This window comes from Aristolochia californica, unplaced genomic scaffold, assembly GCF_029961685.1.
Source record: "Aristolochia californica isolate CCGP_79_NKW_82.1479 unplaced genomic scaffold, dmAriCali1.0.hap1 SCAF_6, whole genome shotgun sequence".
Taxonomy (NCBI): domain Eukaryota; kingdom Viridiplantae; phylum Streptophyta; class Magnoliopsida; order Piperales; family Aristolochiaceae; genus Aristolochia; species Aristolochia californica.
In genome coordinates, this window is record NW_027182257.1 from 40,743,183 (window position 1) to 40,770,711 (window position 27,529).

The window sequence follows — 27,529 nt, forward strand, 5'->3', positions numbered from 1 at the left end:
CCATGGAGATGCTCTCCCACGGTCGTTCCGGCATAGGTAATGGCTCCAGCAACCCTCCCGGCTTTCTATGTTCAACCTTGTCTTGTTGGCAAACTAGGTAGGTCTTCACGTACTCGTCTATATCGTCCACCATCCGGGGCCAATAGTATCTGGTTGCCAACAAGGCAAGGGTCCTTCTTTGCCCTGGGTGGCCAGCCCATAGGGTGTCATGGCACTCCTTCATCAATTTTCTTCTGAGGGTGCCCCACTTTGGCACATAAAGACGGTTCCCCTTTGTGTAGATAAGTCCATCCTCTTGCCAAAATCTCCTTGTCCTTCCATCTTCAATAGCTTCAATGATGCCTTTGGCCACATCATCCTTGCTAAGCCCTTCTCGTATACGGTCTGGCAAAGTCTCAGTAAGTTTGCTTACCGTGGCCACGTGGTCGAGCCTCAAGGTGGCGAGTTCAGCCTTCCGACTTAATGCATTCGCAACCTGGTTAATCCGTCCAGGCTTGTATTCCATCACCATATCAAACTCGGCTAGGAAGTATGCGCTTGCTTCAAACTCAACTTCTTTTGAGTCTGAAAATAACTTGTAGCCACATTGTCCGTCTTGACAATGAAGCGAGAACCAAGCAAGTAGTGCCTCCACGTTATTAGGCAATGTACCACGACCATCATCTCCTTCTTTTGAACCGTATACTTTCGCTCTATGAACTGGTTGACATATTCTCGAATAGACCCCGTATGTTTTAGCTGCTTTAGATCCTTCCGAGCTAAGTACTCCACGTTCTCTGGGAAGAATTGAGACTTGATCTCTTTCCTGAAATCTTCCCACGTTGCTATAGTGCAACGACCTTCGGTCACATCACCGTACTTTCGTTTCCACCATAGCATTGCATCATCGGTGAGATACATAGTGGTTGTATCCACCTTCAAGGCTTCTTCCGAAATCTTGGCGGCTTTGAAGTATTGTTCCATTTGCCAAAGAAAATTCTCCAAGTCCTTGGCATCTAGTTTCCCATTGTAGCTCTTAGGTTCCGGGACTTTGACCTTTCCCCCAGAAGCTACCGCCTTCTCCAATAGGGTCAATCGAATTTTAACATCTTCGAGCTCAGCTACTTCGTCGCGGAGGCTAGTCATTTCTCCTTCCATAGTCTCAAACCTTTCCGACATGCTTTCAACATTCTCTGTTGTCTTTTCATTCAAGGTTTTAAAAACCTCTATTGCACTTCGCATGTCGGCTTCAAGACTATGCAAGGCATCTACAAAAGCGTTCGATTTGTTCAAACACTCAGAGAGAGTTTGTTCAAACACTCAGAGAGAGTTTGTTCAAACTTACCGGCCCGAGCCTCCAGTATAGACATACGATCATCCAAAGCTGATTCCCGACCTCGGTCCCTTGACCTATCTCTTTTCGTCTTTGAAGACTGGCCCTCCGCCAACACGTTGGTCACTTGCGAATCGCTGGCCATGACGCAACAACAATCCTCAGCAATTCCCTCTCTCGAACCGAACCTCTGATACCAACTGTCACGGGGTCGCAACTCCTTTGCTTAACCCATGTGGCACTTGTGTGCAAACTCCTTTTGCAAAGACACAAGTCAGCCTAACTCTCACTCTTACTTGCAAGGGCTACACTCACTCGCCCGATGAAAGTAATAAGAGAACTTAAGAGGACTCTAGGGACTTGCTCAAGAGAGATCGTGTTACACTCCAATGAGTTGTGTACAAATGAGAGACTCTCCCCTATTTATAGTTTTGAGAGGGAGCAATGAATGTTCTAGATTGTATACACTTGTCATTGATCCAATGGTTTGAATCCTTCTAGACTATTCTACTACCATCTAGCTATGGACCTTTCTAGACTCTTATATACAATACTAGGGTATATGCCCAAGTGCATATACCAAACCCAACTTGGTGTATGTGCGGAACCTTCTAGAGAGTTTCTAGAGATCCCTCCTTCTAGAACATGGGTTGGGCCATCCATAGAGGGATTGGGCAAGAACCTCCTCTATGTATCCTCAAAGGGGTCACAGGCCCGATGAGTATGTTGTGGGCTTGGGCTCCGTGACATAAGGCTCATGACAATGATGTCACAAATAGATATTTTAAGAATATTTTCATGGAAAAGATACATATTTTAAGATTTTTTAACTTCTTGTAGATAATTTAGATGTAAGTCTTTAAATGTTGAAATTAGGAGTGGACGCAATCAAGTTAAAACGAAGAATCCAACTAAATTTTGGTAGAGATGGGGTTCCCCATCATCCTAAGGGGCGGGGATGGCCGGACGTGTTAATGAAAACCAATTATTCCTTGAATTTGACACACAACAAGAAAGGGACAATTTATTTATTCTATTATCATTAGTCCATTTAATTAATATAAATAGATAATTATGCATAATTTTATAGGTTTTATGTAATTATATAATTTAATGATTTTATCTATTATATTTTAATATAATTTAAATATATATATATATTTACTTTTGCCAAATGATGTAATAGATAAGATGGAGCATTGGTGAAAACCAGGATGGATAAGATTTTGGTTTGCACAAGGACATGTTTAGGGTGGAATTTATGAATCCACTCAAACTCGACCCGCATCCACCCGGTTTAAAAACCTTCCTTCTCTGACGTGCCTACTGATTTGTGGATGCCAGACTTGTAGCCAATGAATGAAAAGAGCGCTAGGTTCTGGAGGACCTGATCTTTTAACCCTCGTGATATGCCATTTGCAAGTACTTGCTTCTCTTCCTACTACTGCTCATTTCAACTCTTCTTGCGTTGTGTCGCCTCCCTCTGCAGCGGCGGAAAAATGCCAGGCCCCGTAGTCCAAGAAGAGGAGCAGAAGTTGGCCTCTCTCAAAGAACAGCAAATATCCCAGGTAATCTCATTTGTCTTCATTTATATTCGTATCTTAAGTGGTTATTCTTTTCTGCGTCCTTCATGGAGCTGTGACATCGGTTTCAGAGCGATGAGCCCATTGTAGAAGACGTCAAGGACGAGGATGACGAAGATGAGGATGACGATGACGACGACGATGATGGTGAGAAGGAGGAAGCAGCTGATGGTACTTCTTTCTTTTTTATTGTGCTAAATTCATTTTGTTATCGTTTTTATTCCGATTATTGTTTCAAATTTGCATTGTCCGTGAAACTCTTTTCTGTAATTTATTTTGGATTTTTTTTATATTTTAGTTCGGTCTACTTGATTGTGATTTCCCCTTAGTTTCAATAACTTGGATTATGTTTCTAGAATTTGAGACCTGTTCTGTCATATTTTGCTGCGGTTCTTCGTGCTTATTGTGTTGTTTTGGTAGTTTTTAAGCACTGCTCGAAGCTTGGAACCTAGGAATAACACTCTGAACTCGTGTAATGGGTGATTTCGGGAGAAAAGCTTTATGACACGCATATGTTCATATTAAAAAGAGGGGTGTACGTCAACTGCCATGTTTAAAATACTTGTGCTGTGGCTATGTTCATTTGGATGCGTTCCTACTGAATGCTGTAAAGCTGATTGCTAAACTGAGTTACTGGACTTTCTTGTCCCATATTTGGATTTGAAAGGTTGATTCCATTTACATACCTGGTTCTTTCCGGCCGCACCATACTTAAATGGGTTTTATTTTAAAAGAAAGTACGTGAGCATTTATATTTCTGTATCATGTAGTTTTCCTTACAGTTGTGTAAGACTTGCTAAAAAAGCCGACTGGACCAAATCTGGAATGTGGTGTAGGCAACCTTCATTTAGTCGAAGTATTCCCTCCTTTTTACTATTTTCATCAAATTCGTGGCTTGTGATAGAAGAGTTCTCTCTATATGGAGAGGAAGTTACTAAAAAGCAGGTTGACTGACAGTAATTAGAGCTTCATCCGATAGTTTCGTGCATTTTTTAATTTATTTTTACTTGGAGCTACATCAATCGTTGTTCCAGTGAGCTCTTACTTGAGCAGAAATAGAAGCGGATGAAATGGAATAGAAAGATCCAATCTTATGATAAAATATGCACACTTGCTGAAAAACTCATATAAATCTGCTGAAATTTGGTCATATCTGTTCCATTCAGATTGTTCTCAGATATTTTTGTTCAATGCTGGTTTCTGCTTTCTCTTGTTAGGCTGGTTTATGATTTCTTTTGAATTTCCTTCTTTTAATGAAAGTAATATTGTAGCATGTATCATATTACAGCGCATTACTTTTAAAACATAACTTAGCACATTTATGGAACTTAGTGACATGGTTTTGATAAGGTTAGTTCATTTTCATATCTAATTTTGTCTGTAAGCTAATATTTTAGGTTCTAGTGATCTTCTGGCTAGCTACTAAGATCAAGTTAAATTTTTTTCTTTAACTGGAGAATGTTGTGGGGCTTGTTATGTCCCTGTCAAAACTTCTTTAGCCTCTTGTTTCTAATTCCAAATATATTAAGGGCTAAATAGTCCGTGTTCATGTGAGAGTTATGACCATCCACAGTAGTCATATATGAATTATGTTAATGAGAAAATTTTGAAGATGTTGGAATTTAGTAGATTGCAGAATTTAGCCTGCTTATTTGAAGAAATGGCACATTTTTAGTTTCATTGATGTGTAAAAGACTTTTAGCTGATTAAGAGGTTTGTGGCTGATATTAAAACCAGTGCCATCAGAAAAAAGGGGTAGTTCTATGCATTATCTTCAAGCTAATCATATGATAGTGTCACACTTGTTATAGTGTTTGCCTTTTTTTACTGGTTGGCTATATTGTAACATTGCATCTGAGGTCCTTTGAGGGATTGTTTAGGACTTGCTTCAGCAGATTTAAACTCTCTATTCAAACGAAGGAACAATCTTGGGGTATCGTAAGTTTGACTTGTTTTTCCTTTTTTTTTTTTTTGGAATGGCGTGTTAGGATTTCATAGAAGAAGAGAGGGGAATACAATGGATAGTTCCCCATTATAAAAGGGAACTATAATATTTCCGAGTTACAAACTCGGAAGAAGCCAAACAAGATTAGCTCATAGAAGAATACCACAAATTAAAATCTAACTAGTGAGGCAGAAAGGGAAATGCCCTCTTGAGCAAGCCTAGCAGCAGAATCTGCTGAGCAATAATAAACATAATGTAGCTGAGAAACCTGTTAGGCCTTGCTTTTTTTTGTTTTTTTTCGTGTTTGCTCATTGTTTATCAAGGAGTGACATATGGGTGTTGTGCCAAAAGAAAAGCATATATGTCTCCATTTACCCTATGAAGCACCGACTCCCATGAAGAGGTGTTATGCTGTCTGTGAGGTACTTTATCATAATTTTTATCTCATATTAGGTGTATGATGATACTAAGCCAAAAGTAATTCCCTTTTTGTTTTCACATTTTACTCTTCATGATGTGGCTGGAGAATTGGTTACCTATCTCCTGCCAAAGTGTTTTTTTTGCAAAATATGCTGACGTATTTGTTAGAGAAAAATGGGTCTGGTCATGGTGTATGACCAGGTCCACATGCTTCTGAGAGATCTTTCAGCTGAGACTATATGGTCATCAAATCATCTAGTTATGTTTACCATGAATTCAGTTCTGCTCTGCTCTTGGTTTCTTTTTTTTTCTTCAATCATAGTCTCATCATTTTCAAGGAAGAAAAGAGGTCTAATCAGTGAGGTTTGATGTTTCTTGCAACTTTTAAGAGTTTTTGATAGTTGCATTACGTACAGTTCCATTATTATCTTTGGAATTTTGATGTGTGTATAAATTAGTGGATTTTAGAGGTATTATTCAGTTTTTATCCATTTTGTATTGTAAATATTAGACTGTCTGACCAATGTGTGCCATTCATTTTGATTTTCCTTGAATAATGTCTTTATTGAGAGCTATTAAAAGAAATTTCATACTGAAGATGCGGCTATGCCCAGGTTGGTTTAGTTGTGTATCTTGTTAAAAATTTTCAGTTCCTTTCTTTTCACAGGTGAGCAAGGTGCTGGTGGCAACGAAAGCTCAAAGCAGAGTAGAAGTGAGAAAAAGAGTCGCAAAGCCATGTTGAAGCTTGGCATGAAACCAGTCACGGGTGTTAGCAGGGTTACCATCAAGCGAACTAAAAATGTAAAAAAGAGCAGTGGTTTTATTTTAGATCTCCATTTTTCCTGTGCTGTTCTTAGTTCGCACATCCTAATTTTGCCTTTCCACTGCAGATTTTGTTTGTGATCTCAAAGCCAGATGTGTTCAAGAGCCCAAATTCTGAGACTTACGTGATTTTCGGTGAGGCAAAGATTGAGGACTTGAGCTCTCAGCTACAGACACAAGCTGCTCAACAGTTCAGGATGCCAGATATGAGCAGTGTGATGGCGAAGCCTGATGTATCAGCAACCCCACAAGCTGAGGAAGAAGAGGAGGAGATTGATGAAACTGGAGTGGAGGCACCTGACATAGATTTGGTTATGACCCAGGCTGGAGTGTCAAGAGGCAAGGCTGTAAAAGCTCTTAAAGCCAATGGTGGGGATATCGTTAGTGCTATAATGGAGCTTACGGCCTAGTAAATAAGCAATGCTGGATCCCGAACCCTTTTTTCTGTTTCCATTTATAAACGCATAATGAGCTGACATCTGGTTGTTAGTCCTATCTTTTATTTGAGGTGTTCGTAGAGTTTGTTCAGCAGTTTCCAAAAGGTTCCATTATTTTTTTTTTCTTTCATTTTTTTTGTTTTTTGTTTTTAACATCATTTTGTTCTTCTGTGGCCGTATGCTGTCATATAGCAACTAGCAATGAAGAAATATGCTTCTGGAGTCGTTTTGAATCAATCCACAAGAAGAGCATATGCTGTGGCCATTTTTTGACCTTGAGGCCTGAATCCCTGATGCCTCTGCTTTTCTCCTCCTGCTTTCCCTGCTGTGATGCGACGCTTGACGTGCAAATTGCCCTTATTGCAAAGGGATTCTGCCTCAGGACTGATCTGTGCAACTTTGCACCACTTTCTGGTGAGGTCACGTCCATCGTGGGGGCCATGGATGGGCTGCCCTTGTTGCCCGAGCAATCTGAAAATTCAAAATAGAGACGAACCAATGACGATAGAAGAAGGGGAAAACTGGCGCTGCTCGGATCATTTGCTTCTTTCTCTCTCTCTCTCTCTCTCTCGTGTGGTCATTCCCTCCAGTTGACAGTGGCCCTTGTTCGGAATCTTTGCCCTTGGCTTCAACCATGAGCCAATTACAGTATCATCAATTTTTGGAAAAGGAATAGTATCCCACCAAGAAGCGCTTTAGAAATCCCCGGAAGAAGCGTGTGACGGACTTCCATCCATCGTCCGATCATCCGAAACCTGACCGTCACGTACTGAGCAGCTAGGCCATCATTGACTCGGAGTGGGTCAGCGATAATCTGGCTTTTTGACCTCTTTTCGGATCTTTCGATGAAGTGGGTCCAGGGTCCAAGATTCTCTTTCCACCATCTTTTCTGGCTCCCTGACGAAGACCCTAACCGCCATTCACACTTGAAGGCTTCATCTCTTTAAGACAAACGCCACAGTAAAATAAAACCTCCCAACAAACATCCTCAGTTCTTCTGCAGAGATATGGACGTTTCCCAAAACCAACCCCGCCAGGTATTAATGCCCCGAATGAATGCTCTAAACTCAAAAACATAGCACGCGAGCCTGAAAATTTGTGAAAGGCCTCCGATGAGAATCATATCAGAGGCGGCTCTGAAAGCCATCGCAACCCACAAGCGGCAATCCAGTGTCGTAAAATTGCCTCATCCGTGCTTCTCACATTTCAGACTGTAAGTTTTGCTTAATTATGCGGCCACGTGTGTCTTCGATTTTCTTTCTTCTTTTTTTTTTTAAAATTTTAACCGCTGATTCTCCTTCTGTCTGAGATGCATTGCTGAAAGAGGAGAGGAGACACTGAGACACTGAGAAGGAATCGCATGCCGTGATTGCCCCCTCCGTCGGTCAACCCGAAAAGAGCTAAAAAAGATAGAAAAGATCCTGAAGCCGATAAAAAGTTCGCGTTTTTATGCACCGCCGAATCTCCTCGTAATAAAAAGTTGTTTGCTGCTCTCTCTTTCCCTCCTTCTGCTCTCCACTCGCGTGCTCTGTACGGTTTGTCAACAGATATTAGGGTTTGAACCAGAGGAGCGAATTTCTTCCTGATTAATCTCTAATTAATCTCCTCTATTTATTCCCATGCCTGCCGTGGTGCTATAAATATTCGGTACTGGTTTCTCTGCTTCTCCGCGCTGTTTATCTATTGTATTTTTTTCTGGGTCAAGACGATTGAGCGATGGAGGGCGGAGAAGCGGCCAGGGTTTGTGATAATGGTGGGGAGGCTTGTTTGGTTGCTGCTGGGGTTCCCTCCTCCTCTTACTGGCTTGACGCCTGCGAAGATGTCTCGCATTTTGTGGATTTTGATGCGCCGGCGGAGTCGCCCGAAGTGATCGATCCCTTGGCTCAGTCAGTTGAAGATGCGGGTTTCTTTGTGGAGATAGATCGGTTCTTAGAGACGATCAAGAATGGGAATTCTCTCCCGGCGGGGGGGAGCGGATTGGAGAGCACGATGGATAGTGATGGCGGCAGAGGATTGGGTGAGGTTTTCGAAATGCAACTGGACGGAGGTGAGGGAGAGAGAAAGAGTGAGTGCGATAGTGGTGAAGTTGAGAGGAAGAACTCGGTAGATAGTAAGAATGACGCGGATAGGTGTGCTAATGGCTGGCGGAGGGGTCCAAAGGACTCGGACTCGGAAGAGAAGTGCTGCAAAAGGGCTCCGGTTTGTGAAGACAGGATGTACCCAGAGAGGCGGTACAGTTCGTCTTCTTTGGAGCATTGCAGTCGGAAAAGAGGGCGTGATCGTGAAGACAATGAGAGAAGAGACAGAGAGAGGGATCGGAGGGAGAGGGAGAAAAGAGGTTATTGGGAGAGAGATCGCTCCGGCAAAGTTGTTTTCCGCAATGGTGTTTGGGAAGCGGACTCAAACAGAGACGCCAAAAGAACTAAGCAGGAAAGCCAAGAGCCAGCAAAAAATGTTGAAAAGAAAGTGGAGGACAAGAAAGAAAAGCTAGTAGAGGAACGGGCTCGCAAGTACCAATTGGATGTCCTTGAGCAGGCGAAAAAGAAGAACACCATAGCTTTTCTGGAGACTGGAGCAGGCAAAACTCTCATTGCTGTTCTTTTAATCAAGAGTATCTGTAAGGAAATGCAGCAGCAGAATCGGAAAATGCTGGCCATATTCTTGGTACCGAAGGTTCCTCTTGTTTATCAGGTAGTCTATTTTTTGGGTATGTTTTTCTCCATTTTTCCTTTTTCAAATGGCAATAGGCATTCAAAAGGTAACTTTGTTAATTGATATTTTTATCATCAAATTTTGATGTTTTACAAAATTTTGCTAAAATTTGATTTTGTTACTTTCTACTATTACATTAGTCTTGGATGATTTGCTTGATGTTGTTATTTGAACTCACTATGACTCCACAAATTCATACTTGTTTTGTTATTTTCTTTGTGCTTCAGCAAGCGGAAGTTATTCGGGAGAGGACGGGTTATAAAGTTGGGCATTATTGTGGAGAGATGGGTCAGGACTTTTGGGATGCACGGCGGTGGCAGCGGGAATTTGAATCAAAACAGGTATGTCTTTTTCACTAATCTAACCAGCAAAAGGAAGTACTTGAGTATTCCTGGTTATGAACCATATAAAAATGAACATGATTTGGAACTTGTTTGCTAAAACAATTAGAATGATCATGCCATGTGCATGAAGATTATCCTTGTTTACTTGTGTATACTGAGAACCTTAATCTTGGTTGATGCTGATTCTACATAGTTGAATGACGTAGATAGAAATGTTCAAAACTGTGAAAGAAATTTTTTTTATGGGTGAATTATCTGGAGAACTTTCATATGAGAGAATAATTATGAGTTTGTTAAAACTTAGGATTCTATGATGTATAATCAAAATAGAACAGGTTTAAGGGGTGAGAAGAAGAAGGAGAGTTGTGGAGAGAAGGTTTAGGAAGAGAAGAAGAAGAGTGGCGGAGTTGGAGAAGGAGAAAGAAGGTGGAGAATTAGGGTTGTTGGAGAACCTAACCCTTCCCCTAAAGCTTTATTTATAGATGCTAAAAGTACCAATATTACAAATATACCTTTCACCCTAGTAAGAATGAAGAAGAAACAACAACCATAAACTAATTATATCAATGATGTTCTAATTACATCATATCTACTCCCTTTCAAGTTGGGAGGTAATGGTAGATATCCCAGCTTGCCATCACGGTGTCCCAAGGATAAGTATGAAACCGGGCACAAAATCTCAAAGGGTAGAAATAGGTGATAAAACATAAGTCGAAACCAATTTCAAATCATTTCAAACAAATATCGTGATTTTTTTTTTTTTTTGAAATAAGATGTGTAAGCTGTATTAAAAGAAAAGAGAGATTACAATACCTTGCTAAACAGGGCCTCTTTCCACAACAAGGTGTTGGAGAGAGAAACCTAGTTTAGCCTGGGCCTCCGCTAAATGATTAGCAGATCTAGGAATATAATTCCATTTACAATTTAAAGAAGAAATTAAATTACATATATCGTAATACATATCCCAATGCCGCCACGGAGGACGATCTTTATTTGCTCACCAATTGATAATAACTTTTGAGTCACCTTCAATACAGAGGGGCCCATAAGCACGGCTTTTGAAAATCCGAAGTCCGTTTAATAATCCAGTTAATTCAGCCGTTGTAGAATTCGAATTTCCAATTGGCCCGACATAAGAAAAAAGAAGAATCCCATTTTCATCATGAACAACTCCTCCAAAACCAGCAGGGCCCAGACCTCCAAAACCAGCAGGGCCTAGACATCCGTACGTGCTACCATCAAAGTTCAACTTAAAATGGCTAATAGGGGGAGGGGACCAACTCACCATTAGAGGGCGCCTTGCTGGATAGGACATTTTAGCTACAATGTGCTAGTTTTCTCGAAAGTTTGACCCTTGATGATCACGAAATTCCTTTTGCAATAAAATCCACAAAGTAACTTGACCAATAATTTTTTTCAACCAATATTTCTCCAGAAATAAACTTCAGGTTGAATTTTCGATTATTCCTTTCTTTCCATAATGCCCAAATAAGATGTCCCACACGACAAGATATTAATATTTTTTCGAGTTTCGGTAGGCTGGTATTTGTGATTGAGAGGATGGTAGAAGGGAGATTACGAGAGGAACAAAATTGGAAACCGATTTTGTTTAAAAGGCTGGTCCACACAAAAAAGGCATACTCGCAATGTAGGAGGATGTGGGTGATAGTCTTGACAAAAGGGGCAAAGAGGATCCGAGACATGGGCACCTCTTCGAATTAAGGTGTCCAACTTAAGGGCTTTGTTCCAACAAGCTGTCCAGATAAAAAAATTTGCACGTGGGGGAGCATGAAGAGTCCATGCAATGGCAGATGGATGATTGATTTGTGGGAGGTTGGAAGAGCATAGGAAGCTATAAGCAGTGGAAGTAGAAAAATTACCTTTCGAGTTGGGCATCCAAATGAGAGTATTTGCCGAATTTTTTAGACTTACCGAAGATAGCATAGTAATGAGGTCAGAAGCCATCAAGGCCTCAAAGTCAGAGAGTGATCTTCGGAGATTTAGGTTCCACCCACCTGAATTAGTTCGCAAGTCAGGAATAGAAGCTTCAGTATTTCTTGCCAGATTTGAAATCAAGCTGTGACTGTTGTTGAAGCTCTGCGTGCCAGTCCACCAGTCGGTCCAAAATCTTGTCATAGAACCCGTGCCCAAGTAGCATTTTACAGCAGTTTTGAAAGCAGGTTATAAATTTACGATTTTTTTCCACACTGGAGACAACTTATTACATCGCCCACCCTCAGTCCACCAACCCAACAATTTATTCGCTTTTGCCGAAACCAATTTTCTCCAAATTAATTCAGGATATAAGTTAAATTTCCAGATCCATTTAAGTAACAATGCAGAATTTGTAATGACAGTATCCCGGATCCCTAGCCCACCAAGAGATTTTGATTTGCAAATCTCAACCCATTTCACCAGAGAGTATTTCCTTTCACCGTTTGGTCCACCCCAAAGGATATTTCTTTTGAGTTGTTCAATTCTTTGGCAAACAGAGGCAGGACATCGATAAAGTAAAAGGAAATAAGAAGGAATTCCATGCAAACAAGACTTGATGAGAACAAGTTTTCCAGCCTTGGATAAGAATCTTCCTCTCCAAGTGGCCAGACGACCTTCCAAACGCTCAATAACAGGATGCCAAGAGCTTTTAGAGGGTAATGAAGGAGATAAAGGTAATCCCAGATAAGTACATGGAGGCGAAGCAATTTTACATCCCAAATATTGGCCCATGGAATTTAACACAGAAGGATCAATATTAAAACCAGTAATTGATGATTTTGACCAACTAACTTTCTGACCATAAGAGATTTCAAATAAATTTAATAAGGCTTTAATATGAGAAATTTCAGCTAACGTACCTTCCCCAAAGAGAATAGTATCATCAGCATATTGCAGCAAAGATATATCTTGAGATGGGTCATCAGAGATAGATTGCAGCTACCCAGAATTTTTGGCAAGACGGACCATTGAGGCAAGATGTTCAGCAACGAGAGTGAAGATAAACGGAGACAATGGGTCCCCTTACCGAATACCTCTAGTTGGATTAAAATACCCACAAGGTTTACCATTGACTAACACATAATATGAAACATTCAAAATGCAACTCCTAATCCAAAAATTCCAATGTGTGCCAAATCCCATCTTATGAAACAACTGGTCAACAAGTTTCCAGTTTATACGATCAAATGCTTTTTCAAAATCGAGTATCAGGACAAACTTGGGCTTTTTTGAATTTTTGAAGGTATCCAACAGTTTATGTGCAGCCATGGCAGAATCAAGGATATTTCGACCACGTATAAAGGCACTTTGACAAGGGCTAATGATCTTGGGAAGGACTCTCAAACGATTGGCCAAAATTCGTCCAATGATTTTGTAGAAACTTGTGGTGAGACTAATTGGACGAAAATCTTGAGGTAATGCAGAGTTTGCTTTTTTAGGAATAAGGGCAATGAATGAAGCTTCCACAGCCTTGTGAGTGATCCCCATTTGATGAAAATTTGGACAAAAGCAAAAACATCATTTTTTATGACCTCCCAAAATTTTTTATAGAACTCACCATTAAAGCTGTTAGGACTAGGGGCTTTATCTTTAGGAAGGCCAAGAGTAGCAGCCTCAATTTCTTGAGTACTGAATGGTCGCTCCAAGAAATCCACATCCAAAGATGAAATGCTGTTATACTTAGCTGGTACAAAATAGGACGGTTGTAGCACTCCTCAGAGTAAAGGTTTGTGAAAAACTTCACTAAAATGTTAGCCATCCCAGGGTTATCCGTGATCACTTGGTCCCCTTGACAGAGGTGATGCGGTTAACCTTCTTCTGGCCGAGGCTATAGCTTGGAAAAATTTAGTGTTTCCATCCCCCTCAGCCAACCAACAAAATCTAGCTCGCTGCTTCCAGTGCATGGTTTCATTTTGTAAAATATTTGAGAGTTCAAGATTTAATTTATTTTTAAGAGACAAATCAAGGGAAGAAAGAGACCTTTGTTCTTCGAGGAGATCCAACTCAGATAAATGCCGACAGATCATTTTTTTTTGAGAAATAGCAACAGAGCGTTGACAGAGAGACCATTGGCGGATTTTTGTCTTCAAAGCTTTGAGTTTCAAGGGGAGCGTCCATCCTGGATTAGGGTAGTGATAGAGCTAGTGCCACCATTCGGAAAAACTGGAATTGAAACTGTCTGAAAGGTTCCAAGAATTCTCAAATCGAAATGGAGATCTATTCCATGCAGGAGGATGGGTGTTGAATTGGATCGGCCAATGATCAGACCCAATCTTATTAAGAACTTGACTAGAAGAGTTGGGGAAAATTTGGAGCTATTTAGTATTGGCAAGAAAACGATCTAATTTAGAGAAAACAAGAGGGTTCTGGGAATTTGACCAAGTAAATTTTTTACTAGAGAGAGGTATTTCGGAAAGTTTCAGACTGCTGACGAGATCAGAGAAGGCTCGCATATTGGAGGTAGTCCGAATGGCAGGAGGTTTTTTTCGGAACAATGGAGGATGGCATTGAAATCACCTGCCAAGAGCCATGGCAGGTCCCAGAGTTGGGCAAGGAGGAGGAGTTCTTCCTAAAAGGATGCACGAAGGCAGTAACGAGTTGGCCCATAAATGCCAGCCAAAGCCCAACAAATCCCCAAAGAACGGTCTCAAAATTGAATTCTAATGGAAAAAAGACCAGGGTAAGAAATAACAGCTTCAACAGATTTGGGGTTCCAAAGAACAAGAATACCTCCAGAATGTCCAACAGCATCAACTTTTGCCCATTCAGGGTAGGGATCATACCATAATTCTTGGGCAGCAAAATTATCAAAGGACTGTAGTTTGGTTTCAACCAAAATTACAATACTAGGCTTGGATTCAAAAAGGACTGCCTTGACGATTGCCCGTTTGGAGCACGATTCAATTCCTCTTACATTCCAGGAGAGAACAATCATTTCGAGACTGGAAGGGAGATATACTCCTCTGGACTGAGGAGATTGTCGTGGTAAAATTTGCAGAATTTCCACGACAATTTGGTAATTTCCTTGAACTCATGCGGCGGAAAATCTTGCTCTTGCTCTTTGACGAATCGGATGAAGTCCATTTGGGCTTCAGTCTGAGCTATTTGGGCGAAGTTGGCTAGATAATCAGTTTTTGGAGGGGGAGCAATGGACGAAGGGGAGATCGGAATGCAAGGCTTTCTCAGAGGGCTTTTTTGTTGTTTTTTTTCTTTTTTCGTCTTTATCCTTCTGGAGTAGGTGTGAGCGAACGGAGTGATGGGAGGTTTTTTCTTCAGACTTTTTTTGAGGGGGATTGGGATAGTTGAAAGGGGGAAGGTGTTTTTGTCTTTTGAGGTTGAGGGCTTTGTCATTGGGGTTTAGAGAGGAAACGAGAGCTGTTCCTTTGGAACTAGAGGATTCCATTGGATGGCGGGACTTTGGTCTGATGGTTGCTAAAGGGGTAGGACAAAAAATGGGGGAAGGGAGGCTATTTATACAAAGTTGCAAAGCTCTATTTGGCGGGGTGAGACAACCTTGCCATTCAATAAGGTTGGGAGAGGCTTTGGGGTTTGGGCTCCATTGATTATCTGCTTCGTAGAATGATCCAGACACAAACCATTCATTTATTTTAATAGGAGAGAGAGAATTGGGGGGGGGGGGGGGGTTACGATAGGACGCATTGAAAAGATTTTCTGGTGAGGTGGAGTTTCGATGTTTCGAGGTGGCAGAGGCGGGGAGTGATAGATCCCATCCGTTGACAAGAATAGGGTGAGAGTGATGTGATGGTAGGGGAGAAGAAATGGAAATGTGGCTTTTTGGGGAATGCGTGTCAGGAAGTAGGATAGGGGAGATAAGGATTTGAACAGGACATTGGGGGGGGGGGGGGGGGGGGGGGCGTGATTTACATGGGAATGAAAATTCTTTGGGACCAGGGAAGGTATCGAGGAAGGAGGGGTGGGTTTCAAGGCATGTATCGAGGTTGGTGAGGCTGGCGGGGCTCGAGAAATGTCTTGGGATTGAGAGCACGAGGAGGGGTTCGAGGGAGAAGTGGCTTTTTCTGGGGAGTGTGCGTGGTTAGAATGACTGACAGGCGGCGAAATGGAAGGGAGGGATGTGAAGACAGTTGGTAAAGGAGCGCTTTTCGAGAGTGGAGACATGTTTGGGTGGGTTTGTAGGTATGATGTCAGAGAAGTGGGAAGACAGGCTGGATTTTCAGGGGGGTGTATGCTGTCAGGTGGACTGACAGTCTACGGGTAGAAAAAGATCAGTGAGCTTAAAGGGCGTGATGTGGAGATGGGTGCACTTTCTGAGGGAGGAGATATGTCAGGTGATCTGACCAAGGTGGGCGAAAGTTTGGGGTTTGGTCTGACAACTGGGGAAAAGGTGGGAGAGATGATAGGAGTTGATTGGCTAGGCTATTTGCCCGAGGCTGAGATTGAAGGGAGGATGGGTGTGCTGCACGAGGCGTGGGGAGAGGTGTGAGGTGAATTGATTGATGACTGTGGCCAGGTGGGTGATGTGGAGGAAGGTTGATGGGCGCTGTGTCCGAGGAGCTTCAAGATATTTGAATTTTTGAATTTTGAATTTTGGTTTGGGACAGTTGTCTGTGGTAGGTTCTTTTAGGACTCAGATTCGGTTTGGGGTCGAGTTAACTCAGAGTTTAGTTGAGCTAACCCGGACTGAGTTGAGCTTGGTTGGGAATCTTTCGAGTCAGTGGGCATGGCGGGAAGGATGATCAGGCTGTCGAACTCTAGTACGACCGAGGAAGAGGTGTTGCCGGAGATGAGGTTCACATAATGAGTACCACTTACAACGGTTTTTGGTTGGAGGAAGAGTCTCTCCCACAAAAGATTCGTAGGCTGTTCTTTTGCCTAGAGGAGCTCGCCAAAAATGCTTGTGAGAGATTCGATGGTGTGTCTGCAGTGTAACTCCGCAGGGATGCCGCGGATAACCACCCAGTGGCCTGAAATGGTGGATGTGAGTTCGGTGGTCCAATCTTCCATTTTTTAAGATCGGGGAGCCTACCTCGCCTTTCATTTTGTCGATTTTTTTCCTGTCTTCGGATGAGTTGAAGACGACGATCCATTTGTGGTCTTGAAGAGATTCTCTTTCGCAAATCCATTGCTTTAGTTGCTGGCTAGAGTTGCTGTTCGTGTGGACAGAGATGATTGCCGCCTGAGACAGCCGACGCTCTCCATCAGTCATGGCTTGGCTTGGAAGTGTGAGGGAGTAGTAGTTTTCCTGTTTTGTAAGCTGAGGAGGGGGTATAGGTGGGAGGTTGGTGCTCGACTACGGCCTTTGTAAGGGGGGTGGAATTATCAGTGGGGCATTTTGGGTATTTTCTGGGGTGTGGTCAGGTAGAGGGGGGAGAGTTGGTTTTTTTCAGGATGCAGATCTTGGTGGTAGTAGCAAATATGCAAATGAAAAAAAAAAAAGTTGGTTTTTTCAGGATTTGAAGCAAGGTATCTTGGAATTTTTTCCAGCCAAGTCCAGAGGCAGAGTTTTGCTGTAGGAAAAGCATACCCATGAACAGAGCTCCGCGTCGCTGAGTGATGACACATTTGATTTGTCCTTTGTGATATTGGATATAGACTTGAAATTCCAGGTCTCCTGTGAGAAGGGATCGCCCGAATCCTCTGCCAATTTTGTCAGCCTGAATCTTGTCGAAGATGCTCACAAAGGCCTCCGCTACTCGGATTGGGATGGAGATAAAGGATTTTTTCGTGCCAGACCTGGTGAGAATGTGAATGGCTTCGCCGAACCCTTTTCTTGTTCGCCTGAGTGAAATCGAACTGTTCCCATTGTTAAATTCGAACTCACGATCTTCATTTAGCCGTATTTTTCGTCGGGATGTTCTACTGATGACTGTTTGCCATCCCGGTTCTTCCGTTTTTGTGCGTGCTGAGCCTGCTTCTCCTTCTGCTGCTGTTTCTCAACTTCCGAATGATGTTGCCGTGATCTGGGCTGCTTCTCTCTCGACGTGATGGACCAGGAGGGGGGTTTGCGGTCGGGAGAATGCCCCGAGCTCCTCGTGGGAGGTGGAGGCTCAGATTCCCTCATTGGTCCTACTCATCTGATCGCGGGGCCCTCTCTTCTAAACACGGGTCCCTCATCTTACCTCTAGCAAGTAAAGGACTTTTACTTGATCAAACAAACAAACAAATATAGTGATAATAATCACTAAAGTGGGTAATGCCAGTTATTCACAAGACGACGATAAAAAACCCAAGGGTACAAATAAAAAGTCTCAATGAACTTAAAAACACCCATAATATAAAAAGGACCAACCAAAGCAATGCACCAAAAGGGTTGGCCAAAGGGGTAAATAAGTGTAAAGTAAAGGATGGTAGAAGAAAGGTTGCCAAATAATAAAAAAGGGTAATGGGTAATGATAAGGAAGATAAAATGAAGTAGTTGGGGCCATCATGTGCTTTATATTCCAACGTAATTCAAATTCTTCATCATATGAACCTATGCCGACAACAGTCAACATATAATAAACCTAAGTCAAGCAACTGAGGAGTTCTTCTTCAAATAATGTCTCAATCAAAGAGACACAATAGCAAATGCGGTGATGAACCAATGCCCAAATAATACATGCCAAATATGTTGTTATATGGCAGCGGATAACGGGTAAATAGTAAAATTCCTTAAGAGTAATAAGGACACATGAGATAATCTACAACAAGTCCATCCTTGAATGAGGAAGATGTGCACCAAATAATTAGCTGGAACCAAGTATAAACTGCCAATAAGTTGAACCAAGTGCTGTTAATCTTCTTAAAAAGAATAATTGAACTGAGTGTTGCTGTTTCAGAGAGCAGCTGCAAGGTCTTCTAAAAAATAGAGAAAAGTTAATAAAACAGTAATGGATGTTGCTTACACGCTTATTGCATCAGTGATTAGTTTAGACACCAAACCGAGAGCATGCCATATTAAACCAACTAATTAGTAGCCAATGACATAAGTGTCCTGTTTCTGAATATAGTCCATGCTTAGAGATGTAATATTAGAATGAAACCGATTTTGAAAGGTAAGATAAAAAACCGAAGGCAAAGCTTGAGGCTAGACCAATCCATATAAAGTTTTGTTCTTGATGGCATAAAACGGCTCGAACATTGAAGCTTTCTGCTGCTGCATGAAACTTTTTTGCTAATTGACCTTTGCTGCTTCAGATGTCAATTTCTCTTTCTAGAAAAATCTGATTTCAACAATTCTTTTTGAGTTGAAAATTAGACTCAAAGATCTTTCTAACGGTATATAATTTGCTATATGAAAAATACGGAGTGAAACATCCAATGAAAAACTAGAATTTGGAAAAAAGACTTGAGGAAAAATGAGAAACTTCTCTTTTTTCTTTTTCTTCTTCTTTCTCCCTTTCTTCTCCTTTTCCAGCTCAGATCTTTGCCCGCTCTGATACCAAGTTTAGGATTCCATAATGTACAATCAAAGTAAAAGAGGATAAAGGGGTGAGAAGAAGAAGGAGAGTTGTAGAGAGAAGGTTTAGGAGGAGAAGAAGAAGAGTAACAAATTTGGAGAAGGAGAGAGAGGGTGGAGAATTAGGGTTGTTGGAGAACCTAACTTTCCCCCAAAAGATTTATTTATAGATGCTAAAAAAAGTACCAATATTACAACTATACTCTCCACCCTAGTAAGAATGAAGAAGAGACAAAAATCATAATCTAATTACATCAATGACACTCTAATTAGATCATATTTTCTAACAGGATTTTCTAGTGTTACAAACATATGTTTACAATATAAAATAATGTTTGATGAATTTCACATTTTCGAGATGTGATCATCATTCAACAAAAATAGCAATATATATGTCTGACGGTCTTGTATGTCTTGAGATGATCTTCTTACATCTTAAATGTCAAATACTTTTTGAGCCCAAAATGGTTACAAATGATCTTGTTCTAATTATTCTAGTCCAATGTTATGAACTTCTCAAACTTTTTAAAATCTTATGCACAACCTCCAAATGAACTTTCCTAGACTTCTCGATTGGCAAACTAGCAACTCCAATTGCAGAAGCAATATCAGGCTGTTCACTTCCAAGTAGATTGGTTTTCCTGCAAAGCATGTATATTCATTATTGTCAAGCACAATTATTACATATTAATCCTGAAATGTTACGGTCCCGAGTCATGGATCGAGTAACACGGCATGGGATTTGTGAATCCAGCACTCAGAATTTACTCACTTCACGTCAAGGGTCTGTGTATGAGTATTTCTCCTTAACCAATGCTTGGCCAGGAGGAAAGATCCTCTTTTGAGGGTCCTACAGAGTTGTTGTGCTAGGTAGAAGACCCCACAACAATGCTGACCTTGCTAGAGCAAGGTGCTCTCTTTCTTGGTCACGGCAAAGAGGGTTTGGCCCTCTTTGTTGCTGCTCTAGCTAAGAATGCAATCCTTCTTTCTTAAATAACTTGAAACAAGAGTTTGGGATAGATTAATACCTCTTCTTTGATGCTATGATCAGCTCCCACGTTGCACCAGGAATTGCTCAAGATTTGAGGATAAAAATCCTCACTTTGCTGCTTGGTAAGGGAGGAATTGGGCCTCTCTTGTTGCTGCTGCCAAGAAGGAGGATAGACTTCCTCTTTGGGCTCGGAAAAGGGGCAGGAAGCTCCTTTTCTTAATAGGGATGATGGTGGATGAATTTGGGTGAAGATGGATGGCAATGGAGGGTGAATGATAGGTTGGATTTTTGGAGTAAACCCTAAACTCGGGATCAAGAGGTGATCCCAACCTATTTAGACTAGGTTATTCTAAAATCTCAAAGCTTACCTATTTCATTCATACCTATCCCTTAAATAGGGAGTTTTAGGGTTAGGGTTACAATAATTCCCCATAATGCCCTTACATAAAAAGTAATTAGAAATAACTCCTACTTAAAACAATATAAGAAATAAATCCTACTTAAAACAATATTAGAAATAAATCCTACTCAAAGAAATATAAGAATTAAATCCTATTTGAGTGAGTTGTTGTTGTCTTCTTCGTTGTGTGACTCGGTGTGCTATTGAGTCCACAACATCTGCCTCCCCATGGAGAAAGAGCTTGTCCTCAAGCTCAAAAGCTGGGTAGACTTGTTTGAAGATGTCCACACGTTCCCATGTTGCAGCATCAGGGTCAGTGTCCGTCCTCTGAACGAGAATCTCCCAATGATCATTGGTCAGCCGTGCACGTAACACCGCAGCTGGGTTAAGAATAACCTCGCCATGATCAACTGGTGGTAGGAATGGAGTGGATGTAGGCTGTGCTCCGGAATGCGGCTTCAAAAGAGAGACATGAAACACATCGTGAATTTTGGCGGTGTCCGGTAATTTGAGTTGATAGGCGACTGGTCCCACGCGTCGAAGAATGGGAAACGGCCCAAAAAATCGGGGTGAGAGCTTATGACGTGGAGGTCCCGCTAGAGACTGCTGACGGTAGGGTTGGAGCCGTAGCCACACATACTTTCCAACCTCAAAAGAGACCTCACGGTGGCCTCTGTCGTATACATCCTTCATCCGAGCTTGGGCACGTCGTAGCCGTTCTGTGATATTCTGTAGCAGTAGATCCCTGTCTATGAGTGCCTGATCAATCGTGTCCACGCGGGTGGACCCTGGGTTGTACGAGAGGAGGCGAGGTGGATCCCGGCCATATATAACCCGAAAAGGAGTGGATTGCAATGCAGAGTGGAACGAAGTGTTGTAACAATATTCGGCCCACGGAAGCCATTGAACCATTGCCGCGGACGATCCCCCACCAAGCACCGTAGATACATCTCGATGGTGCGGTTCACCACCTCAGTCTGCCCGTCTGTCTGTGGATGATAGGCGGAGGAGAACTTCAATTTCGTCCCACTCAAGCGAAACAGTTCCCGCCAAAAGGTGCTCGTGAAAACTGCATCTCTGTCACTCACAATGGATTCTGGAATGCCATGTAAGCGGACTATCTGCTCCAGGAAAGTCTGAGCAACACGTGTTGCTGTATACGGATGAGCCATCGGTATAAAATGCCCGTACTTGGAGAATCGATCAACCACTACGAAAAGTACGGATTTGCCGGCTGACAGGGGTAGGCCTTCCACAAAATCCATTGAAATGTCGGCCCAAACCTGCGTTGGAAGGGCCAGAGGCTGGAGAAGACCGGCTGGACTCAAGTGCTCGGCTTTGTTGCGCTGGCATACCTGACAGTCGCCAACATAAGTCGCAATAGAGGCTTTCATGGCTTGCCAGTAAAAATCAGCTCGAATTCTGTGCAAGGTCTTCTGGATCCCCTCGTGTGTACTGTCGTGGTAGGCCGAGAGAATAACTGGAATCAACTCAGACTCAGGTGGAAGGAAAATCCGATGCTTATAATAAATAAGTGAATCCTGGATGGACCACTTCACATTCATTGTCCCTTCTGAGATCTGCTGATGCAGTTCCTGCAGTGCAGGGTTAGTAGCATGTGCTTCTCGCACCAAGTCCATAATGAGAAATCTCGGCTGGCTGATAGAATAGACCGACTGCTGATCTTCAAAACATCGTGACAAGGCATCTGCCGCCTTATTTAATCTCCCCGCACGATACTCCACTGAGAAGTCAAAGCCCAACAACTTACTGATCCAGTGTTGTTGTGGCGACGTCGTCAAACGCTGTTCTAGTAAGAATTTAAGGTTATAGTGATCCGTGCGTATGAGAAAAGCCCGGCCCCAGAGATAAGGCCTCCAATGTTGGACCGCTTTGGCCAACCCAATCAATTCGCGCTCATAGGCTGCCAGTTTGTGATGGCGGACTGCCAACTGTCTGCTAAAATAAGCAATAGGATGGCCCAACTGCTGTAAAACGGCCCCCATGCCCACGCCCGAAGCGTCGCACTCTACCACGAATAATTCGTCGAAGTTGGGAAGTTGTAATACTGGCGCGGATGCTAGGGCAGCTTTGAGTGCCACAAATGACGTGGTGGCCCCTTCATTCCAAATAAAGGAATTTTTCTTGAGTAAACTCGTCAATGGTGCTGCCACTGGCCCATAGTTCTGAATAAATTTACGGTAGTAGCCCGCAAGACCCAGAAAACCCCGTAATGCAGAACACGACTGTGGTTGCGGCCACTCGTGAATAGCTCGGATCTTCTCGGGATCCACCGTAACCCCCTCATGTGAGATAATGTGTCCCAGATATCCCACGTGTGAAGCCGCAAAAGAACACTTGGAGTGTTTCAAATAGAGCTGATGTGCTCTTAACAAGTCGAAAACAATCCTCAAGTGTGCCAAGTGCTCCTCAACCGACTTGCTATATATCAAAATATCATCGAAAAATACAAGAACAAATTTTCGAAGATAGGGGCTAAATACCTCGTTCATTAAAGCTTGAAAAGTGGAGGGTGCATTGGATAACCCGAACGTCATGACGACGAACTCAAAGTGGCCATGGTGCGTGCGGAACGCCGTCTTCTCGATATCAGAGGGGTGCATCCGGACCTGATGGTATCCCGAACGGAGGTCGAGTTTAGTGAATAACCACGACCCATGTAACTCATCCAGAAGCTCATCCACTACCGGAATCGGGAACTTGTCTTTTACTGTCTGCACGTTCAACTCCCGATAATCCACGCAGAACCTCCATGTCCCATCATGTTTCTTCACAAGTAAGACGGGGAGCGGCTGGGACGAATAAGACCTTGTTTCAACATCTCATGGCACTGACGCTCTATCTCATCCTTCTGAAGGTGTGGGTAACGGTATGGTCGCACGACCACTACCTCAGAACCTGGTTTCAGACAGATCCTGTGGTCACAGTGCCTCATGGGAGGCAACCCCGAAGGCTCCTGGAAGAGGTCATAGAACTCCTCAACCAGACCATCACTAGTACTGTCAGGCTGATCCTGTGTCTGCAAAGTGTGTATGCGGTGGGCCCTGTCCACCTGACAGCCCTGTAAGAGCATCCGACTTCCGGCCAAATCAAAGCTCATGGTTAAAGCCGAAAAGTCCCACAGAATGGGCCCCAATGTTTGTAACCATTTAATGCCTAAAACCATATCAAATCCCGCTAGGGGAATAACAAAAAATTCCGCATTAAATGAAGTAAATCCAATGGAAAAAGTTACCGCCTTACTAATCCCATAGCTAGGGACCTTCTCGCCATTGGCCACTGAGACGGTGGCTGTCAGATGAGTGTGTATCTGGAGCTGGAGATGCTGTGCGGCTGTCAAACTCAGAAAATTGTGTGTACTCCCCGAGTCGACTAGTCCCACCAGTTCTCGGTCAATGACATGAGCTCGGACTTGCATTGTAGTAGGCGGTTTCTGCCCAGTAATAGCATGCAAGGATATCTCTGGTGGTTCCTCCTCGATAATATCCTCTGGTTCCTCTGGATCCTCTGAATCCTCCATCTCGAGCCAAAATAATCGTTTACATTGGTGTCCGACCCGATACTGCTCATCGCAGTTATAACAGAGATTTTTGGACCGCCTTTCTGCCATCTCCGCACTCGTCAATTTTTTTATAAAGCTCGGTAGGGAATTACCAGGGCGGGGATCGGCTACCCGAGTCGTAGTCGAAGTGTGTCTGGATGGTGCTGCTGTAGATGTTCCCTGAGATGAATTATAGCGGCGCCCTTGCCACGTGGAGGAAGTGTTCCTCTCACTCGACCAACCCGACTTACGTTGCTGCAACTGTTGTCGTTGTTCCATTGCTCGGGCCATATTCATGGCATGAGCTAGATCCGTGGGCATAAGGAGTTCTACCTCTAGCCGTAAATACTCATTGAGACCTGCTGTGAATAAGGAGACCTGCTGGTCAACCAATACCCTCTCTCCAGCACGAGCCAACTTTTCCTGGAAGAGTTTTTGATAGTGTTCCACCGAACCCGTTTGTCTCAATAGGACTAACTCTCCCAAGGGGTTGCTGTTGGCGGGAGGCCCAAATCTAACTGTGCATAGATTTTTAAATTCTCCCCAAGTCATTCTCGGTCTCTCTTTCTCTACTTGAGTCACCCATAACATGGCTTCATCTGTCATATGGAAAGAGGCTAGTTGCACCTTATCCCATTCAGTAGTCCCTTGGTTCAAAATTTTTTTTTCACATCTATGCAACCAAATTACGGGATCCACAGAACCATTGAAAGAGGGAAACTCTAACTTGGTGTACCTTGGGATTGTGCCTCCATGCTGAGGTGCTTGGACAGCAGTGCGCCCAGGCCACTGCTCCCCTCTTCTGTGATATGGTTGAGTAACCTCTCTCACCTCTGGACTTTGATGTCTCTCTGCCCTCAACTCCTGTAGCATGCTAATGATTCGGCTCATCTCTTCTTCCAAACCACAAACCTTTCCCAACACTGGTTGTGCTGTTTCAAGGCTATCTTCTATCTTTTGTATCCTGATTTGGATTTCTTCATTGCTGATATTATCCCCCATGTTACCCTGCTCTGATACCAAGTTGTTACGGTCCCGAGTCATGGATCGAGTAACACGGCGTGGGATTTGTGAATCCAGCACTCAGAATTTACTCACTTCACGTCAAGGGTCTGTGTATGAGTATTTCTCCTTAACCAATGCTTGGCCAGGAGGAAAGATCCTCTTTTGAGGGTCCTACCGAGTTGTTGTGCTAGGTAGAAGACCCCACAACAATGCTGACCTTGCTAGAGCAAGGTGCTCTCTTTCTTGGTCACGGCAAAGAGGGTTTGGCCCTCTTTGTTGCTGCTCTAGCTAAGAATGTAATCCTTCTTTCTTAAATAACTTGAAACAAGAGTTTGGGATAGATTAATACCTCTTCTTTGATGCTATGATCAGCTCCCACGTTGCACCAGGAATTGCTCAAGATTTGAGGATAAAAATCCTCACTTTGCTGCTTGGTAAGGGAGGAATTGGGCCTCTCTTGTTGCTGCTGCCAAGAAGGAGGATAGACCTCCTCTTTGGGCTCGGAAAAGGGGCAGGAAGCTCCTTTTCTTAATAGGGATGATGGTGGATGAATTTGGGTGAAGATGGATGGCAATGGAGGGTGAATGATAGGTTGGATTTTTGGAGTAAACCCTAAACTCGGGATCAAGAGGTGATCCCAACCTATTTAGACTAGGTTATTCTAAAATCTCAAAGCTTACCTATTTCATTCATACCTATCCCTTAAATAGGGAGTTTTAGGGTTAGGGTTACAATAATTCCCCATAATGCCCTTACATAAAAAGTAATTAGAAATAACTCCTACTTAAAACAATATAAGAAATAAATCCTACTTAAAACAATATTAGAAATAAATCCTACTCAAAGAAATATAAGAATTAAATCCTATTGAGTGAGTTGTTGTTGTCTTCTTCGTTGTGTGACTCGGTGTGCTATTGAGTCCACAACATGAAAATTCAATCCAGCTTCTACAGGAGTGTCCATAGCGTTGCATCCTAACATTTTAGTTTTGACAGAGAAAGCCAAACAATACTTCCTCTATGGCAAAATGGCTTCATTTCTCTTCCCTCCAATCTAAATTCCTGGAAAATGTCTCAGTTGGCCCAGGTTTATACTTTGGTAATTCTTTTTAATGATTGTTAGTCTTTTCTATTGCTGCTTGCATCAAGAAGCAGTTATGGTATCATAAGCATCGCACATGGTGGATTATACATTCCACCACACCGACCACATAGTGGGGACTTGTTTTCAAAATTCTAGCATTCCTTTCATCTCATAAGGCTCAGATGGCTGCACAAAAGCCGGCCAAAACTTTGCCTTTACTTTAACAAATTGCTAGAAGAAGCTTGCCAAAACTGGTGATTGGATAGTCTGAGGATCAAAGTTGGAAGCTGACATATTCTTTGTCTATTATATGACAAAGGATAACTTTGGCAGAGGAATCCATGTGAAAATGTATGATGCAAAAGGGAAAAGAAGGAAAGGTAGGGATTTTTAACACTTTTTTGGCCTTTCAATATAGCATAGGAAACGATTGAAAAAAGTGAGTTTTATTGCCAGCTTGCCACCTGGAAGTAGAAGTTTCAATCTATTGCTTTTGTTAAGTGGATTTGGGGAGGGCAATATTGTGGTAATAGACAGACAAATGATGTATGGCTAAAGAACCTCCAAGATTGTTAATGCGAGATATCTGCCTCCCAAAGAATCTTGGTGGTCATGGAGTGAAAAACATTCATTTAATGAATTAGCCACTCATAGGCAAATGCCTTTCGTGGTACTGAAACTGCTCCTCCTTTCAACACTTCCAAATTAATGTTCTCCTATCTGGATGCTGTTGGTAGTTTGAAGGAGGATTTCAGCCAAGGGATCCACTTTGGGGTCAGATTGGGGAATAGAGTTAAATTGTGGTAGGGTAGTGGGTTGGAGGAAATCCTCTTGCTAGCGTCATTTCTAACTTTTTAATATTGCATGGTGTTTTTCTTTTTGAGAGTGATTGTTTAGTATACTGCAAACCTCAATTCAGGATTTGGGAAGGATGATGAAAACGGGCTGCGTGGAACATTAATCTGGGAAGAAACATTTTAGATATTGAATGTAAGAGGCCTCCAACATCCTTTCTATTGTTCTGATTACTACGTTAGAGAAAATGTGAAAGACAAAATAGTTCAGAAGTGGAAATTATCTGGCAGTACACTGTTGCCTTCTTTTACTCTTGAAATTTGGCCACTAATAGTGCTATCATTGTTTCTCTTTGGAATGAGAGAAACAAAAGAAAATTCCAGCTCAAGTCCTTCATTGTTTCTGAGCTTGCCGAGCACATTGTTGGATAGGTGTCCACGTGGCTCCTTATGAAGAAAGATTTCCTCCATCTCAGCAACTCTCATTTCTGGGGGAATTGGCGCATTGTTGCTGCAATGGTGGGGCCCTATCATCCTCCAAATATTATGGTCACCTCCTCCTCCCGGCCACCTCAAGTTGAACTTTGATGACAACAACTTTAGCTGTCTTGGACTGGCGGGGTTTGGCGGAGCATGATGACAGCAGCATCCTCCTACTCTCATTCGTTGGCTGCTTGGACAATATCTTATTCCACCTCGGCTGAACT

The 27,529-nt window shown here is 42.6% G+C and overlaps 2 protein-coding genes across 4 annotated transcripts in view; both read left to right on the top strand.

The window, feature by feature from the left end:
• The first annotated feature begins 2,661 nt into the window (after positions 1 to 2,661).
• LOC137934100 (nascent polypeptide-associated complex subunit alpha-like protein 5) lies at positions 2,662 to 6,613 on the top strand. Of its 2 annotated transcripts, none has more exons than XM_068778330.1 (4): positions 2,662 to 2,880; positions 2,967 to 3,042; positions 5,928 to 6,061; positions 6,151 to 6,613. In XM_068778330.1, the coding sequence occupies exons 1-4, from the start codon at positions 2,722 to 2,724 to the stop codon at positions 6,490 to 6,492; spliced, it is 711 nt and encodes a 236-aa protein (XP_068634431.1). In that variant the 5' UTR covers positions 2,662 to 2,721; the 3' UTR covers positions 6,493 to 6,613. The 2 variants fall into 2 exon arrangements, with proteins under 2 accessions (XP_068634431.1, XP_068634430.1); XM_068778329.1 differs by having other exon boundaries at positions 2,664 to 2,880; positions 2,967 to 3,066.
• Positions 6,614 to 7,777: 1,164 nt separating this feature from the next.
• The window catches only part of LOC137967169 (endoribonuclease Dicer homolog 1-like), a 38,466-nt gene continuing 18,714 nt past the window's right edge, over positions 7,778 to 27,529 (top strand). The window contains exons 1-2 of one of the 2 annotated variants that reach the window (XM_068813637.1): positions 7,778 to 9,210; positions 9,459 to 9,572. In XM_068813637.1, coding sequence (XP_068669738.1) covers positions 8,236 to 9,210; positions 9,459 to 9,572 — 1,089 coding nt within the window. In that variant the 5' untranslated portion in view covers positions 7,778 to 8,235. Of the gene's footprint in view, positions 9,211 to 9,458; positions 9,573 to 27,529 lie in introns of those variants that run through there. The other variant, XM_068813639.1, reaches the window with a different exon arrangement.

Coding starts and splice junctions, on each gene's coding strand:
- LOC137934100 (XM_068778329.1), top strand. CDS start 2,722: ATGCCATTTGCAAGTACTTGCTTCTCTTCCTACTACTGCTCATTTCAA. Junction 2,881..2,966: donor AAGAACAGCAAATATCCCAG/GTAATCTCATTT, acceptor CATCGGTTTCAG/AGCGATGAGCCCATTGTAGA. Junction 3,067..5,927: donor GAAGGAGGAAGCAGCTGATG/GTACTTCTTTCT, acceptor TTCTTTTCACAG/GTGAGCAAGGTGCTGGTGGC.